The following is a 19,303-nucleotide window of genomic DNA, read 5'->3' on the forward strand; positions in this document are numbered from 1 at the left end:
CTGTAATTTAATTGAAATTAAAATTAATATAAATTTAAAAAGTTAAACTGTAATTTAATTGAAATTGAAATTAATATAAATTAAAAAAGTTAAACTGTAATTTAATTGAAATTAAAATTAATATAAATTTAAAAAGTTAAACTGTAATTTAATTGAAATTGAAATTAATATAAATTAAAAAAGTTAAACTGTACTGTAATTGAAATTAAAATTAATATAAATTAAATTAATTGATGATTTAGAAATTAAAAATGAAAGCTTCATCAAGATTTTCCAAAGGCTATTAAATAATATTGAAAAATTTAATTACCTGTTTCTAAACCTGATATTTTAAAATTAAAAAATACAATTAAAAATTTCAAATGCCCAATCACGTTCGAAGCAATTCGAATCTGCAAAGAATCGAAAAATTTCGGAATTAGGATTCAAATCATCTCGCTACTAAATTTACACACGTAGCTTGAAAGCTCAAGCTTGAAAGAAAAAGTAATCATACTAACAAACATCGCATGATTCATACTCAGTACTTCAGCTCGTTGTGCATATGCCCGAGTAAATTTGTATAGCACTTGAATGACAATTTATTCGATTGTGAGTCGCATTCTCCTCGATTCATTTTGTAGTGGAAACTGGGGAAAGCTTAAATAAACGCAAAAATTCTCTCTGCCAATTTATGCGACGACCTTCGAGGAGGAAAGTGGATTCATGAAAGAGGATGACATCGAACATCGTCGCCTCAAAGGCGATGGCAAAGTGAAAAGGAAAACGTTTGCTTTTTTATCAGACTCACCATGTGCATCGACTATAGATGATATCTCCTGTGAAACATAGAAGTACCTGTTTCGATATCTCACGAGAAAGAGGATAAGAGAGAGAGAGAGAGAGAGAGAGATACATCCTAGAGAGAAAAGCAAAGAAAAAAGCGAATTTCATTACGAAACTTAGCAACGTTGTATCCATTGTCTTTTTCCATCAACAGACAATTTTGCTTTCCATCTCTTTTATCTGCAATTCCTTCGTTCGTAATACGCAATAAAAATGAAATTTGTCGTCGATGAACGAAAAGGAAAGTTGAAAATTGGCAGTATAATAATCGTCTGTTCCGGGGCATAAATTACGTCTACTCGTTGCTCTTATCAAATATAATTTCTCGCTAGGAAGTTATGATTTTTATTTTCTTAATTCTCTTGTGTTCGTTTGCTATTTAATTTTCATTCTATAGGGGGTGGATTGCATGATAGAAGCTCGAGAATTCTGAATATATTATTCTAGAGGAATTTGTTATTAAACTCATACTTTTTTAAACGCATAAACATTTTTTATAATTCCATAAATTAATTATATTATAATATATTTTATATATATATATTAATTTAATATATTATAATATATTATATTAATATTATAATATAATGTTATAATATTTAATATTTAATATAGTATATTATAATATATTATATAATTATAATATATTAAATCTGGAACGAAAAAACTTTGAGAACGGCGAATTGAATTCGAGATTCGCCGATGGTTGAGATAAATGGAAATTAATTTCACGTATTCTAGTTCCATAGGGTGACCACTGAAAAACTGAAGGGTTTGAAAAAGTCATAACTTGTTCAATCTTTTTTATTTTCCTTTTCTTTTTTTTTTTTTTTTGTAGGTTATAGAAAAAGAAAATACTGAAAAAAGTCCATTAATTATATTTCCAAATAAAATAAAATAAAAAATTAAAAAAACATGTGTTTGCGAAAGTTATTTTTGTTTTATATCATTCAGTCTTTCAGTGACCACTCTATATTATACAGTACGGAGAAAAAAGTTTAAATATCTCTAGGAAAGAAAGAACAAAATGCAGCGAGGTGACTTTCTGATCGTGGAATTGGACTACGCTCGTAGAAAATGAAAAGTCACAGTGAATTAAGAGATTTACAACTCGTTTATTATGCTCCGTGGGAAATCAGCGCCAGCCATCGAAACGCCTTCTCGCATTCAATTAGAATACACGTGTATTCTTTCCCTCATTGTTGCCGCCGATATCGAAGAAGTAGGTCAGACACGGGCATTGAATTCTCCGCGATTCTTCGAAAGTTCTTGATATCGGAATTTCTTGATAACAATTGCTTTCATGTTTCTCACTGATTGCTTCCAAGCTTCAACACTCGGCTCGAATCATTTCACTAAAGAAAAAGAAAGGAATCATTCGATGTCATATTTTTATTATTTTGAAATATCAGCGCATCAACTGGGGATTAATTTTCACTTCACTGAATAAAACAAACCTTTCACCGTCGATTTCAAATATGTTGAGCCGTCAATTTCTAGAAATTCCATCGGCTTCACGTACCACTCGATAATTGGTTTGAACACACGCCAATTTCTCGTATGAGTGTTTCAACGCGGTGACAGATTATCATTCGAAATATATGACTGACAATTTCAAGACAATGGAAATTTTAATAAATACAATCAACTCCCCGAAAATTCAATTCCATCCGCAAGTAATTCATCATTTTAACCATTATTTTCCAATGCAAGTCGATAGAGATGGAAACTCAAGAATAATAGAAATTTGATAGATCTACATAATTCACAGTCATAATCCACAATCTTTGTCATTGCATTGCAATCCAATTCCGGTGGTAAAAATTTTAAGACAATGAAAACGTAACAAATTTTTATTCCGTGAAAATTCAATTTTATCCGTTTAATTTATCACAAGATTTCTAATTGAACTCGATTACAATGAAAGCTGAGAGACAATAATAAATCTGTAATCTCCAGAAATTCAATTTCATTCAATTCACAATTTTCGTTCACTATTTCCTAAATTCAATTTGATGGCAAAGGAAATTCCAAAACAATGAAAGTTGAATGTAATAAACTCCTATTCTCTCAAAGTTCAATTCCATATAATTTACCTCAAGATTTCCAATTCAATTCGATTATGATGAAAGTTCAAAACCCAGTTCACAATTTTCGTCACTACCACAATTTTTGCCCTGTTTCCTAAATTCAATTTAATGGCAAAGGAAATTCCAAAACAATGAAAATTGAATCTAATAAACTCCTATTCTCTCAAAGTTCAATTCCGTGTAATTTACTTCAAGATTTCCAATTCAATTCGATTACGATGAAAGCTCAAAACTCAATTCACAATTTTCGTCACTACCACAATTTTTGCCCTGTTTCCTAAATTCAATTTAATGGCAAAGGAAATTCCAAAACAATGAAAATTGAATGTAATAAACTGCTATTCTCTCAAAGTTCAATTCCATATAATTTACCTCAAGATTTCCAATTCAATTCGATTACGATGAAAGTTCAAAACCCAGTTCACAATTTTCGTCACTACCACAATTTTTGCCCAGCTTCCTAAATTCAATTTGATGGCAAAGGAAATTCCAAAACAATAAAAGTTGAATGTAATATACTACTATTCTCTCAAAATTCAATTCCATATAATTTACCTCAAGATTTCCAATTCAATTCGATTACGATGAAAGCTCAAAACTCAATTCACAATTTTCGTCACTACCACAATTTTCGTCCTATTTCCTAAATTCAATTTGATGGCAAAGGAAATTCCAAAACAATGAAAGTTGAATGTAATAAACTCCTATTCTCTCAAAATCAATTCCATATAATTTACCTCAAGATTTCCAATTCAATTCAATTACGATGAAAGCTCAAGACCCAATTCACAATTTTCGTCACTACCACAATTTTTGCCCTGCTTCCTAAATTCAATTTAATGGCAAAGGAAATTCCAAAACAATGAAAATTGAATATAATAAACTTCTATTCTATTCTATTCTCTCAAAGTTCAGTTGCATATAATTTACCACAATATTTCCAATTTAATTCGATTACGATGAAAGCTCAAAACTCAATTCACAATTTTCGTCACTACCACAATTTTCGTCCTATTTCCTAAATTCAATTTGATGACAAAGGAAATTCCAAAACAATGAAAGTTGAATGTAATAAACTCCTATTTTCTCAAAGTTCAATTCCATATAATTTATCATTCGATTACGATGAAAGTTCAAAACTCAATTCACAATTTTCCTCCTAATCCCTAAGTTCAATTTAATGGCGAAAGAAACTCCAAGGCAATAAAAATTGAATGTAACAAACTCCAATTCTCTCAAAATTCAATTCTCCATAATTTACCACAATATTTCCAATTTATCCATTTTCCAGTTCAACCCGGATCGTGACGGAAGTCACTCAATGCAGCAGCCTGCAAAAATTCGATTTCACCCAGTTTCACAACTGCAGCCACTACCACGGAGAAAATTATTCCTCCGTTCCCTGTCTACAGAAGGACGGCTCTCAGAAACTCGACCACCGGCGATCTGCCGGTCACCGCAGAGGGCAAACAACGCCGAAAACCGCCGGCAGCGCGAATTTCTCTGATGTCTCTGGGTCACGGACGTTTCTTCACGCACACAGGCAGGTGAACAAACGGCTTGGCCGGCTTGGACAAACGCGTGGGCTCGCATGCAGGAGAGCATGAACACGGAGCACCTTCGATTCGAGTCTCCTCCGCTGGTTGGGCATACCGATCTTCATCGTCTCCCCACCTTGGCCAGCTCTTCCGGTACTTCATCCGACTTCGCTATGCATGTATATATAGCCAGGATCCTTGCTGGATATATATAACAGTATGTTCCTGGCTATCGAATCGAGCTGATCGAGAAAGAAACAGAGAGGAACACCTGGGATCCACCATGCAGTTTAGAATCAGTGTAAGAACCAAGGAGATTCGTGTCCGACGAGACAACGTGCTGGACTTTTGGGTGATATGGAACTGTGACGGATGGACTCGATAACGCGATCGTGATACGGTTTAGGGAGTTTGATGTTGTTGATGTTATTATCTGTGATATATTTTGGATTTGGGGGTATGGGGGTTGGATGACGGAGTGGTGAAGTGCGTTTACTCTTTATGGTGTCAGGATGGTACAGTAGAATCGGGTTATTTTAACATGACGATTATTATGATTCGTGACAGATCGTAATTATGCAAAAAGAGGGAGATGATTTGCTGTTTCGGGAATGATTCGTTCCGTTATGTTGATCATTCTTGGACGATTCGAACAGATATTGAAAATATCATGGTGATAGAGACAGTTCATTCTTGAATATTCTTATAATGTCTCATTATTCGTGTGTTCAATATTCTTCGGTACTCTTCGGTCCTCTTGAATATTTAATAATCAAAGACTTTCGAGGTTGTGAATTATAACTAGAAAAACAAAATTTATGATGCATAAAATTGTCGTTTCGCATTCTCTTCGTAGGCTTCTTAAACCTATTATTACTCGAAACTTTCGAGTAATCCTGATATTAAATTATACATGTGCCATCGTCGCGTATAATCTTTTATTAATTTCTTTTAATTCTTTCTATCTTCCCTATCTTTAATATTATAATATTAATTTATTATTTAATATTATAATATTAATTTATTATTTAATATTATAATATTAATTTATTATCTAATTTATTCTTTAACCTTTTACTATTTATCTAATTTATTATTATCTATTTATTAATTTATTATCTAATTTATTCTTTAACCTTTTACTATTTATCTAATTTATTATTATCTATTTATTAATTTATTATCTAATTTATTCTTTAACCTTTTACTATTTATCTAATTTATTATTATCTATTTATTAATTTATTATCTAATTTATTCTTTAACCTTTTACTATTTATCTAATTTATTATTATCTATTTATTAATTTATTATCTAATTTATTCTTTAACCTTTTACTATTACTTTAACCTTTTACTAAAACGTAGTCATGTGTATAATTCTACAGCCCAATTTCTTCCCATTTGCAGGTGAGGTTCTTGATCTTCTCGGCGACGTTGACCGTCGCGCTGGCCACGTTCGGCAAAGAACAGTAAGTACACAGTGTAGCGTGTACCACAGTTGACCGTGAACGACATTAAAATCCCATTGTCGTGACAACGATAATGAGCCTAACACTCGCACGGAAACCGTGCAATTTTCCAGCGTGCACATCAGAATCCACATACCGGAGATCATTCAGCATGACGAGAAGAAGATTATTAAGTACGAGGAGGATCACGGTGGACACGATCATGGAGGAGGAGGTGGCGGTGGCGATCACACTGTAATAATCACTTCGCCTGGAGGGGGCCACGGAGGTGGATTTGGAGGAGGAGGTGGATTTGGCGGAGGGCACGGGGGTGGTGGTTTCGGAGGAGGTCACGGAGGTCACGGAGGTGGATTCTCTAGCTTCGGGGGTGGTGGTGGCGGAGGATTCGGAGGTAAAGATTTCAATTGGAAACTTTAACCAACAAAGAAAGTGACGCAACTCAAAAAACGTAATTGCAGTTAATACTAATGTATGAAACTATACTGATATATGAAAAACGTTGGAGGCAATCCTTCATCGATTGTGAAAATCTTATTCATCGAGCTTTATAATTTGATCGGTAAAAATTATGTTGTTCTGTCTTTCATGGTATTCTATATATAATATTCTATATAATCTCTAATTCTATATACAATAAGGTATTCTATCTCTTGTGAATTTTCTCTTCACTATCACTGTGAACAATGCATACTGATGAAATAAGAAGTGTATCACTTTGAATTGCATTGTTTCTTCAATTTTCAAAGTAATATCTAATTTCAATCAAAATCAGTTTCCTCGTTTCTCTCGAAATTTATTTATATTTCCTCGAATTGTGTCATTTTCTCTTCGCAAGAGTACGATATATATATCGATACCGATGTCTCAATGATTGAAATTTCAATTTTTAATTGCAAAATAGTACGAATATCTATTACTTAGTCTTCCAGCATATGAATAGCTTTCTATCTGAATGATTCATCTTTTAAACTTGGTTTAGACTGTCTTAGAGGTAACTTGCAAATATTACAAATTCGTTTCCAAAGTGTTTAAAAAAAGGAATAACGGCGTGAAAATACAAAAGGATGCTAAGGGAGCATTTATTCTAAGAAACAAACATGATTTCCTTGTTATTCACGAATTAGAATTTTAACCAAAGAAGATTAAGATTTTCTGCGAAACATTGTCTGTCCACCATCTCAGATCAAAATTCACAATTTGCAACGCAATCTAATATCATCTAATTCCAATGGAGGAAAAATGACATAATGACTGGTTTTTTGCAGCTTGCCAGAATTCCCCATGAAATATTAATATAATCGAAAAATATTACGAAGAATATCAGAAGATTGTGACTGTATTTTCCAATCTACAGATCTAATACATGTACAATTAGGGTATCTCCTCGCTGCTACGAAAGAGAAAATTCTTGATTGAGAAGTCAAAATCGTTGCATTTCTCGACTCATGAGCCGATAATGAAATGAAACATCTTCCCACGTTCTCTTTAACCAACAACGATATCTGGCTGATTTGCAGAGAATGCGTCCTCTGTTTCTTTCCTCGTGTTCCTTCGTCACTGTAGAACTTGTTTCGCGAGTTTTCACTTCCGGCTCGTTTCAGACTCGAGAATTCGTCTCGTATTCGTCTCGTACACACGCGCAGCATCACGAATCCTCGTTTATCCATCTGCATACGTATGTACGTACGTATTTCTCTGAACACTGCGATTCACTTTGCATGGTTGAACGTTGACCCTGATCTTCATAAAAGTTTCATTTAGCTCACCTTCCTTTCGTGCAATTTTAGGAAATATTACGACCGCGGAAAAATTTATCTTTTCTTTGACTTTCTAAAGGTTTATGGTCGTCAGAGATAACAAATTAGTTAGAATTAATTAAAGCTTTAAATTATTGAATTAAAGTTGTTGATTGTCACTGTTACAGACGAGTAAAAGAAAGTAAAAATAATATGTTTTTATTTTCTATAGATAACACAAATGTTAGGATAACACAAATATATTAGGATAATATATAATGCAAATATACAACGCAAATATAAATTAGGATAACACGAATATATAACATAAATATTAGGATAACACGAATATATAACATAAATATTAGGATAACACAAATATATAGGATAACACGAATATATAACATAAATATTAGGATAACAAATATACAGCACAAATATATTAGAATAACACAAATATAAGCACAAATATATTAATAATACAAATATATAACATAAATATTAGGATAACACAAATATATAACATAAATATTAGGATAACAAATATACAGCACAAATATATTAGAATAACACAAATATATAAGATAAATATTAGGATAACACAAATATATTAATAATACAAATATATAACATAAATATTAGGATAACACAAATATATAATATAAATATTAGGATAACACAAATATACAGCACAAATATATTAATAATACAAATATATAACATAAATATTAGGATAACACAAATATATAACATAAATATTAGAATAACACAATTATACAGCACAAATATATTAATAACACAAATATATAACATAAATATTAGGATAACACAAATATACAACACAAATATATTAGGATGACACAAATATTAATGTAACACAAATATACAACACTAATATACAACACAAATATATTCCATAGATAATACAAAGCTTTGCAATTCAATAATGCAAATGAATAATGGCCGATCCAACATTGGCGAATTATTTCCAAATAAACAGATTAAAACTATGTTTGCAGGTGGCCACGGAGACATCATAATATCTAGTCCAGGCGGTGGCCACGGTGGTGGAGGCTACGGAGGCGGTGGTGGTGGTGGATTCGATGACCATCACGGTGGCGGAGGATTCGGTGGCGGTGGTGGTGGATTCGACGATCATCACGGTGGCGGAGGATTTGGAGGTGGTGGTGGCGGAGGATTCGGTGGCGGCGGCGGTGGATTCGACGATCATCACGGTGGCGGAGGATTTGGAGGAGGCGGCGGTGGTTACGGAGGCGGTGGTGGATTCGACGATCATCACGGTGGCGGAGGATTTGGAGGAGGCGGATACGGAGGTGGTGGCGGTGGATTCGATGTACACCATGGTGGTGGAGGTTTTGGAGGCGGCGGTGGTGGATTCGATGGCCATCACGGTGGCGGAGGAGGAGGAGGAGGAGGCGGAGGTGGTGGATACGGAGGTGGTGGATACGGAGGTGGTGGCGGTGGATTCGATTCACACCATGGTGGAGGAGGTTTTGGAGGAGGCGGTGGATATGGAAGTAGCGGAGGAGGATATGATGATCACCATGGAGGAGGAGGAGGCTTTGGAGGTGGTGGATTCGGTGGTGGACACGGTGGTGGCGGTGGAGGTGGATTCCACGCATCTAGCTTCGGAAGCAGGTAATAAGATAACACTATTATCTGTTTTCGAATTTATCTTAATTTATTCGATAAAAGAATATATACATATATCTTTTATTATCTCGAACTAAATTGTACCACAGAACCATTCATGTGTAATAATCATTGCGAGCAATGTATTTTCTTCTAACTCACCAATTCATAAACGACTTTCATGAAGTTGAAAATGTTACTCGCGTTAATTTACAAGCACGTTGTGTCCTTTCCACGTAGTAACATCCGTCCATCGGAAACGAACAATTCATCGCAACGAATATAACGTGTTCCTACAATAGAGGAATAAAATGGCCAATAACAATAATTAATTTCTTGTTTCAGTGGCCACGGCGGAGGCGGAGGCGGAGGTGGATACAGTTCCGGCGGTGGTTATGACTCGTACTCGAGCGGTGGTGGTGGTGGTGGCGGCGGTCATGGCGGCGGCGGTTTCTCGGGTTACCACAAGAAAAAATAAAAACGGACCAATATCGCGTTTCCGATCGGTCGACGTTGACCGACTTTCGAGATCGTGGCGACCGAGTATTCCGCGTTCCCCTCGATCACGCGATCGTTAAACTCGTCACGTGTATCTCGATCGCGATCCATCCGAGTGTGACGCGCGACACTGCCAGCACACACGACACAGAACGCCTGTGATCGATTTCTGAACGATCGTTCCTTCGATTTCTCCCGATTCTCCCCGGGTGAGTGTTCCATTCCCAGACGACCATTTGTCATTTCCACTTTCGTTTTTGAACGAGCTCGCGCTCGTCATTTATTCGCCGTTGAACGCAGCAGAGAAAATGGAAAGTTTAGAAATTCGATCGATTCGGGATTAGTATCGTCATAACGTTCGCAGCGTCGATTTAGCATGTTAAACGAATCTGTCTGACGCGCCGTTTCTAAGAAGAATCGTTGGTAATCGTTGGATTCGCAGCGTTGGATAGCGCAATTTGCCGAGGGAAAATTTAGAAACAAGGAAGAATAGTTCGTTCAACTTCGTGCAAACTCTGCACGACGTTTTAGCTTACTTTTTAATGTCTACTCGCGTGCGTTTCGCAACCACGACGCATCTACCTGATTGTTTTATTCGTTGCAGTTATTGTATATATCATACGTTGTGTAAATACTCCTCTTTCTACTGTTATTTTTTAATAAATTGTTTTGTATTTGCGTTTTGTAAGTTGTGATTGTTCTTTTTCATGTTCCTGAAACACAAAGGAGAGACTGTCGTATCAGTTTTTTGCTCTTGCAAAATGATCACTAGAAACGTCACGAACAATTTGTCACGACCTCAACGTTTGTGTACAATCTATCTATTGCGTAAATTTACCGTGGCAATCAACAGATTATAAATTAGACAATAATCCGAATTTTTTCGATAAAATTGTGTAATTATTGTATCTAACTTTTTATAGTATCTTATAGAGAGCTAGATACAATATCTACAGTATCCTGTTTATAAATTCGTCATATAATGGATCTTCCAAGCTACCAAAATCGATATAACCTTATTAGCTAATAACTTTGTAAATTAATTAAATTAAATTAAATAAAAAAGTAAATTAAATAATGGTCTCTTAACAACACGCTTCGTCATCAAGTTTAAGATTTAAGACTCGTTGAAAATGCTACAAAAAGTCTAGTAAATGCCTAGTAAATATATTCATACGTAGAGAATCGATGTAACAACCACGACGTTCCCACGATTTCGAACCAACACGGTCGTTAATTATCGCAGGAAGTAATTAACCAGGCAAATTAATCGACCAAACATCGAGTGCGAATACACGGTGTTTGCGGATTTGTTCCACATAATGGAGTGATTTTTCTCGGGCGATAAGTCGTCGGCGAATGCAAAGGATTAGTTCGAAATGGAAAGTAAGAGAGTAAATGTTACGGAAAGTGAAAGAGAGTAAATGTTACGGTGTACAGAGGAGGACGATTTCTCTCGGTCACTTGTACGTGTTTGTGTGGCAAGTGACACGGATGTTGCCCTTGATCCACAATGGTCTCTGGATCAATGATCTCGTTTAAGCAATTCGAGCAATTAATATGACGTTTTTTATAATCGTGAGGTCACATATGTCTGTACGAAAGGAAATTTAACAAAGTTTGGAATTTCAATTGGGAATTTTAGAAATTTTAATTTCAAGTTTCGAACGAGAATGTAAGTTTAAAACAGAAATAAGAAGTATACAGTGTGACTCCATTTATGTAAATTTCATTTTTTTTTCTTTTCTTTTCTTTAACCAAATTTTAATCCTCAATTAAGTAAAGTTTTGCTGATTGAATCCACTTTGGTGAATGAAAAAAATCATCAATAAATTCCTACTGATGAAAAATTTATGCGAACTTCTGTTTTGGTCCGAAAAAGGAGGTTTAAAAAGTCTGCGGAACACTTAATATTCTGTAAAGTCACAAAATACTATGAAACGTGTGATACTTTCGAAATGGCAAGTGATAAAACTCGTTGAATTCACGTAGAATGTTATGATGTAGAACAGGATATTCCTGTTTATTAAAGAGTGATCATTTGCATAACAATGTGAAAGTCAACAGATATCAGGAATTATAGAGTATCTCCTTGCTAGAAGAAAATAAAGAACCTTACCTTAAATGGATCGATTCCATATGAAATGAAAATTAAACTTTCTACCCTGGGATCTTGCAAAAGTACGTTTTCGACATTCTTCGCTTCCCGACGCAGTTATTAATTACGCTCACGTACCACCAAAGGAACAATGTGTGATTAATTCAAGCCATTCATTCGGATTTCCATTTAGTATTCCAGAAGATTCTGCGTAATTTATACGAGAGGTATAAACACTGTATTCACAAGCGTCAGTAAAACAATATTTTGGAATCGATAGAACGTCATTAAGTATTATAATATAGAATATTTTTATTATTAAGTATTATGATATAAAATATTTTTATTATTAGGTATTATAATATAGAATATTTTTATTATTAAGTATTATGATATAGAATATTTTTACTATTAAGTATTGTAATATAGAATATTTTTACTATTAATTATAATATAATATAAAATATTTTTACTATTAAGTATTATAATATAAAATATTTTTACTATTAAGTATTATAATATAGAATATTTTTACTATTAAGTATTATGATATAAAATATTTTTACTATTAAGTATTATAATATAGAATATTTTTACTATTAAGTATTATAATATAGAATATTTTTACTATTAATTATAATATAATATAAAATATTTTTACTATTAAGTATTATAATATAGAATATGTTTTATAATATAGAAAATGTAGTATCGTCGTATATCTTGATAAACACAAAAACTGGGAAATTATTGTACAAAGAAAAGTACAATATTATAATTTTTTATAATATTTTATAATATTGTAATTTTCAATATCATAATTTTCTCTACTGGAATTTCTGTTTAACGTGTTAAAAATATTAAGGTAGTAACATTATACAGTGAACACATTGTGAAAGAAGTCCGATTTTAAAGAGGAATTCGATTAAAAAGGAAATAAAAGATATGATTCTCCGTACTTTCTTCGTACCATCGGCGTAGAACAATCGACAATCGTTAAATCACGATCACGTTGAATGCTTTTTAGAAATTTCTTTCATCGCCGAACGATCCCAATCGATAAAATCTCTAACAGACGTCTGACAGAAAATTACCAGAAAGTGGCAATTGCGCGTTTAAGATGAGGATTATGGTTGTAAACGGCACGTTACGACAATGTGATATTACTCTGATCGCGGTAACGGAAGACAGAGAAAGTGAGCGCGAGTTCCAGAAAGATCGAAGGGTCATTTCACCGTTCCATCTTTTTTTCCTTTCCTTCTCCTTCGTGAAAATCGCTGTAGCAAGACAGTATAGGCGAACGAGATTGATTGCAACTTTCTATCAGTTCGATCGAACGTTAAACATTCGTTCAATCAATGAACGTAAATGATTCATTGAGGAGGAAATAATAGATAGTTTCGAGATGTTCGATTATGCGAAACGTTTCCTGGTGAAATGGGTGTCTTTAACCTCGTGAATTAACGTAATGTCGATAGTAAAGTATTTAGAGAGTAGTAGCTCGCTCGCTAATTTGTTAGAATAGGCAACGCAATTGATTACAATACAAATTATGGTAACAAGAGACATTGTAAAATGGCCAGTTAGCAAATACGATTATGTAAACTATGTTGCAGCTCGCGACTTTTCGTGCTGAGGATATAAACACATCTCTCTCTCTCTCTCTCTCTCTCTCTCTCTTTCTCCAAGATATCTGGTATTTAATACAAATTCCAACATTTTTGTTGGTTTATGAAGTAGTACTATTAAAAAATATCACGTGGATGAACACTTTGGAGTTAAAATTGTCCCTTGGAATTCTCTAAGAAAATGTTCTTTTAACATAATCTTCTTCGAAAGATTCACGAAACTACTTTCTTTCTCAATAAATAACGACTCTGTTAAATAAAGTATATCTGATCTCTAAATTATACCTCACTGATCTTTTTCTTTTCTTTTTTTTTTTTTTTTTCCTGAAACATCTCAAAGATTACAAAGGAAACAAAACTATGCGATTCTCACACGCGAGGCAATCCCTTTCACACGAGGGACAAGTCGGTGTCTACGACAATGATAGAAGGGGCACGTGAAATTTCACGTAATCTCAGGTGAGAGTAAGCACAGGGTTGGGTGGGGTGCACGCAGGAACTATTTCGCTCATTTCTGTACCGTTCACTGATTATGCTTCCGTTTATAAGGCTTGACAGGATCCCGGCTTTTAGTCCCTGAAACGCAGTAGCCTCGGAACACGCTCGGACCTCAACGTCTCGAAGCAGAAAATGGCGAAACTCCGAGCGCAAGTGGGTGTTGTTCGCCTTCGTTTTCCCTTGGGTGACCTTGCGTTACTTTGGCGGAAAAAGTCGCGTGTTTCTTAAAGATACTACATACGAGAATGGATCCTAAATATTCGTAGTCCTTCGAAAGTGTTGTGTTTTTTTTTTTTTTTTCTTTAGTTTAACCCCTTGGCTACGGCATTTCTGAGAAGATATATTAAAATAATTAAAACACTGAATGCCACTACATTAAACCAATATTATTTATTTATTCGTATTCTGCATTGAATTGTTAGTTCACGCATTAAAAATTTTAATATTGACGTTATGCTCGTGTCAGCGGACCCAAATAGGTTAAGCGCCCTTAGTATTATAAGAGCAATTTTTTAAGGTGTCTACAGTATCACAAACGCAAATTTTCCAAGCTTCTTCAGACGCCAACAGTAGTCATTTGACCAAATGTTTGGTGAATATGACGAGTTTATCAATAGCAGAGAAAGATAATTGTTTTCTATTTTCTTGTGAAAGATTATATTTATATCAATATCGGTTTAATTTCAATCTGTTTTTTGATGATGTTGTTAAGAAAAGTGGCAACCTCGACGATTTGATAATTTCACCATTTAAAAACACTGGTCTGATGTTTCCATCAGAGCTCTTAACTTGACGAAACTTTTCGATTTCTGAAATATTTTATAACCTTCCGTGCAAAATCTATTTACATCATCATCTTAGGAATAATATATTATTATATTTATTTTCCAGGCTTTCCTTCTTGTCCTCGTCGTTTCAATCGTCCTGGTAGCTTCGACGCCCATCCCCGGCGGCGGTCACCACGAACAGTAATTATTTACCAATCGATAAAATCACAATTACATTTTACATCGTGTTCGATAACATTTCGTTTTCTGCAGCACGCATTTCATCATTCACGTGCCAGAATTGATTCACAAACACCACCACACGCATGTGAAGAAGATTCACATAAAACACGAGGAAGAAGATGACGGTGGTCACCAGCACATAGAGGAATGGTGAAGTTTGCGTCATGTTCCTCAATTGTGCAATTATTATTATATTATGTAATACTTCTTAACTAATTAATTGGTTGTTACTGTATTGTAATTATTGATTGTTTTGTTGCAAACTTGTGTTATGTTAATAAAATGCTTGGCAAAGCTTTTGCAGTAAAATTTTGTCACGTTCCCCTTTGCCAATGGAGATTTCGCAAAGAAACGAGATCTTAGGTATTCGAAAAGAATGTACGTGATACTTCTCAGACACGTGTATTGTATAAAAAATAAGATAACATTACAGTATGTACAAGTATCATTAATCTAAATACACGTATGTGCATACCAAGTGATGTTAGTTCTATATTACAGACTTATGTGACTAAAGATGCAGGCGGTTCAAGTTATACTTTGTACTAGTCCTTTCTTGTATTTTCCGGCGTCATACTTCCGAGAACGATTTGATTGAGCAAAAGGGTAGAGGTTTCACGAAAAATTCTATCAGTAACCCGAATGCCTTCATTTTATAATATAACCTGCAACAGATCGACAAGAAAAGTCCTTTGGTCCTTCCAGATGCTGCGTGCGGAATTTTCCTACTCGACTCTAATTTAAACCTAGTCCTTTCGAATTCAAATATTTTGCCACTTGAATCGTTCTCTCCTCCCCCCACAATTTTAAATCGTTGCAACGATTGTAGCGACTATAAAGTAAAAACTATAATGGCGCAAGTCTGTTCATCTTTAGTCTATTTTTCAAATCTAACTATTTAACTATAATTTTCAGCCTATTATTTATGTCTCTCTAAATATTATATCTCTAAATAAATTTTTTATATCGTTAACGCTACGTTCTTTTTTTTTTCTCGCTTGTTACAACGAAGTTTATGAAAAAAAATATTTAAATGTTCATTTGAATCTCATTAACGTAAAGGAAAGATTTCTCTTGTTTCAATTACCTAAATAATAACAAGCCGAAGAGCGAAGCGCTCTCGTTACCACCATTTTTCTTCGTGATCTATCTTGACAGGTACAGGAACCTTCTCGACAATCGGAACAGGCACGTGAACCTTTTCGATGTGATGGACTGGCACTGGAACTGGCACCTTTTGCACGTGATGGATGGGAACTGGAACAGGAACGTGCACCTTCTCTACGTGATGCACCGGCACCTTCTTCACATGATGATGATGGACCGTATGCACGTGATAAGGCACGTGGATGCGGACGTGTTTGTGCGAACTGTAATTACACAATTGATTTTCTTTCGAACGAGATGACTGCTCGTCCCTCCTCTATTCCTATTTAATCCTCTATGAAAGCGTTAATTCATTGAATATTATAATTTTTTCTCTTTAATCTGGCGCCTGAAATAGTTGTAGTAACAACATTAAAAAAATACGTAACATACGTATTAGACTTTTTGGGAGAAGATTTTTTTGAAGAAAAAAATTTGGAGAAAATAGGTTTGATATATATGAATTTTAGTTTTCATTTGCGGAGACAATGTTAGGTGATAATTAGAGGATTTTCAGTTTCGTTTGACAACTTACCTGTGGCCTGGTACTGGCGAAGACAAGCCCACGGCCAATATTCCGAACACGATTAGCTGCAACACGAATGTGAATTTGTGATTCGTCGATAAGGCGAGAAGTGCGTCGTGACGCGATGCATCGCGCCATTTATATGCGCGGCGTCGACTTTTTTTCTCTCTTCTTTTTTTTTTTTTTTTCAAAGTTTCACTACTCGCTTCGCGCAATCACGCGGTTCGACAGGGTGAAAGTGCCTCCAATACTAATTTTGATTAAACAATCATCGAAAGGAATTTACCAATTATTATTAACTGACCATCGTTACAATCATTGATAGAAAAAACAAAAACAAAAACAAAATATATAAAAAAAGAACAAAAGTCAAGAAGATTTCTATGATCAAAAATTTCGTTCCAAACCAAATTACCAACAAAATCACCAAATGACAATTCACCAAATAATTACTTTCAAAATCGATTCACTGAGGGTTTTCATGTCAATTATAAAATACATTTTCTCGGGATTATATAGCACATCGTCCGAGTCCACAATAGTCGTCGATTCACAAGGGTGAATAGGCCCCAATCACATGGCCGAACGATCTACTCACAACGGTGATCTGGAAGCGCATCCTGCTCGGCTGTTTATTATCTCTCTTCTCTTCTGAATCGGTTACAACCTTTCGCTCGGCTCGGCTCTCGGCTCGACACGAACGAGAAAGAAACGACAGGAGGAAAGAGAATCGAAACGAAACGAATTAAAGCTCGATGGTCGGCGTCGATCCACCACGCGAGACCAATGTTTTACCGATGTCGATACGTTTCTGGCTTTGAACGGCCGGGGATATGTGCTTATAAAGGACGAACCGAAGTGGCCAAAACCACCCGGTGAAAAGATCACAGGGTGGGAGAGCTAAAGTCGCTCGGCTTTACGGTTACGTAAAAGCTAGGAAACAGCCGGCTCTCTGGTTACGTTCGTTCCGAGCATTCCCTCAAGCCTGCGTAACACCACTGCGTACGCCACGTGTCCGGCTACACTCGATACAATCTACTTGGGGTTTAGAAATGAAACGCTCCGCCAGTAATTACGATATTAATTCGCTTGGGGAGCCAGACAGTTTCATCGTTACGTGGACGCAGATCGTGGAAAATGGTCGCGCGTGTGCGCGTTCAACGCGTTTTCTCAATTATGGGTGAATCATCGGCGAAAAGTGGCTTTTCCCCGAATTTTCACGAATCCCCTGTGAGCACGTGTGCGATAGTTAGGCTCGTTGAACCTTGAAAGCGGAGGGATGAGTTTTAAGCGTTTTGTTGAGACTTGGTGATAAGTGAGCGGAAGAAGAATTTGTGAATTTTATCATCGGAGGTGAAAGAAGAATAGAAGATGGTACGTGTTTGAAAAATGAATAGCAATCGTTTCTACTTTATCGTGCATTTAAATTTAAATTAGGAAGTCTATTTCTGTCTCTGAAGAAATTATTCTAACGGAGAGAGAAAGAAATCTTTTCTAACGAAGAAAAAGAGTGGATGCAGATGAAACGCATCCGGTGCCAAGATTCGCAGAAAAGGATGCTAAATGTTGAAGATTGGCGTTCATTGCATAAAGAAAAATTTATGTCGAACATATATCATTCGTTGCCACGTAACTGGTTGAAAAGACATCGGCGGAATTTTTGTATTACGTGATCGATTTCACTCAAAAGGTTTGCAAAAATTATGTGTCTCGTGCTGTATCTTAATCAGGCATTTATAAACAAATAAATGATTAATAAATAACAAACGTACACTTTCTACTTTCCAAATTACTATATTATCCACAAATGAAACGATACATAAATTAAATATCATTGACTGATTTTCAATTATTAATCGCTATGACAAAGTATAATATTAGCACTTTCTACCTATCTTAGATTAACATATCCAATAATTTTCTGCAGAAAAGAGAAATTCAATTACGTATGATCGAAACAGTGTCGAAATATCGTAAACGGTCCAATTTTAGCCATATAATAATCAGCGTAAAGGAAACGGTATCTAAATATATGCAAGAAACAAGTTCATTGCTTGGCATATCGCAAATGTAGTTCAACGCAAGTCGACTGGAACTTATTAGGAGTGGAACAAGAAAATTATATTATCGGAAACGTCTAATGGACGATTGTCATCAAACAACACTTAGCGCTTTATTTTGTTTCTTCTACTACAAAGTTGCGAAACTTCTCTCTTCCGGCCGATAATTCGATTTACCATTTCCCGTTCTACATAGCGCGTCTAAATGGTCTACGTCAGATAGTTTTTTAGTGTTTCTACTCTCCCAACTACTAAGTTTCCAAAGTACAAGTAAAATAACCAAACTAATGTTTCTAGACCGCGAATTTTCATTTCCTCGTCCATTTCGTCGCGTTAATCGAGCGAGAAAGACGGGAATGCAAATCAAACGCAACGTTCTTACACGCATTTGCAACACTCTAACTTCACTGATTCCAATTCCTCCATCGTTTGACTTCACAGGCATGCGGACGTTTTATTTAACAGGCGTGCTATTGACACTGTTCATGGAATGTACGAATCTCAAGCGCTAATTTCCATCAAAGTT

General features: G+C 35.1%; 2 protein-coding genes across 6 annotated transcripts; one reads left to right on the plus strand and one right to left on the minus strand.

Annotated features, from left to right (window-relative positions):
* Positions 1-4,641: 4,641 nt before the first annotated feature.
* On the plus strand, positions 4,642-10,499 carry LOC122531187 (glycine-rich protein DOT1-like). 4 transcript variants are annotated; one of them, XM_043658907.1, is made up of 6 exons: positions 4,658-4,754; positions 5,863-5,924; positions 6,038-6,315; positions 8,680-8,994; positions 9,043-9,319; positions 9,659-10,499. In XM_043658907.1, the coding sequence occupies exons 1-6, from the start codon at positions 4,737-4,739 to the stop codon at positions 9,789-9,791; spliced, it is 1,083 nt and encodes a 360-aa protein (XP_043514842.1). In that variant the 5' UTR covers positions 4,658-4,736; the 3' UTR covers positions 9,792-10,499. The 4 variants fall into 4 exon arrangements, with proteins under 4 accessions (XP_043514844.1, XP_043514842.1, XP_043514843.1 ...); XM_043658908.1 differs by having other exon boundaries at positions 8,680-8,844; positions 8,995-9,319; XM_043658909.1 differs by having other exon boundaries at positions 4,642-4,754; positions 8,680-9,319.
* Positions 10,500-15,431: 4,932 nt separating this feature from the next.
* LOC122531191 (forkhead box protein B2-like) lies at positions 15,432-17,525 on the minus strand. 2 transcript variants are annotated; one of them, XM_043658916.1, is made up of 4 exons: positions 17,316-17,525; positions 16,727-16,782; positions 16,133-16,415; positions 15,432-15,710 (listed from the first exon to the last, which is right to left on the minus strand). In XM_043658916.1, the coding sequence occupies exons 1-3, from the start codon at positions 17,334-17,336 to the stop codon at positions 16,169-16,171; spliced, it is 324 nt and encodes a 107-aa protein (XP_043514851.1). In that variant the 5' UTR covers positions 17,337-17,525; the 3' UTR covers positions 15,432-15,710; positions 16,133-16,168. The 2 variants fall into 2 exon arrangements, with proteins under 2 accessions (XP_043514851.1, XP_043514849.1); XM_043658914.1 differs by having other exon boundaries at positions 15,432-16,415.
* Between the last annotated feature and the right edge of the window lie 1,778 nt (positions 17,526-19,303).

This window comes from Frieseomelitta varia, unplaced genomic scaffold, assembly GCF_011392965.1.
Source record: "Frieseomelitta varia isolate USP_RPSP 00005682 unplaced genomic scaffold, Fvar_1.2 scaffold_38, whole genome shotgun sequence".
Taxonomy (NCBI): domain Eukaryota; kingdom Metazoa; phylum Arthropoda; class Insecta; order Hymenoptera; family Apidae; genus Frieseomelitta; species Frieseomelitta varia.

Coding starts and splice junctions, on each gene's coding strand:
- LOC122531187 (XM_043658909.1), top strand. Junction 6,316..8,679: donor TGGTGGCGGAGGATTCGGAG/GTAAAGATTTCA, acceptor CTATGTTTGCAG/GTGGCCACGGAGACATCATA. Junction 9,320..9,658: donor GCATCTAGCTTCGGAAGCAG/GTAATAAGATAA, acceptor TTCTTGTTTCAG/TGGCCACGGCGGAGGCGGAG.
- LOC122531191 (XM_043658916.1), bottom strand. CDS start 17,336: ATGCGCTTCCAGATCACCGTT. Junction 16,783..17,315: donor TGCGCTTCCAGATCACCGTT/GTGAGTAGATCG, acceptor TTCGTGTTGCAG/CTAATCGTGTTCGGAATATT. Junction 16,416..16,726: donor TCGCCAGTACCAGGCCACAG/GTAAGTTGTCAA, acceptor GTGTAATTACAG/TTCGCACAAACACGTCCGCA.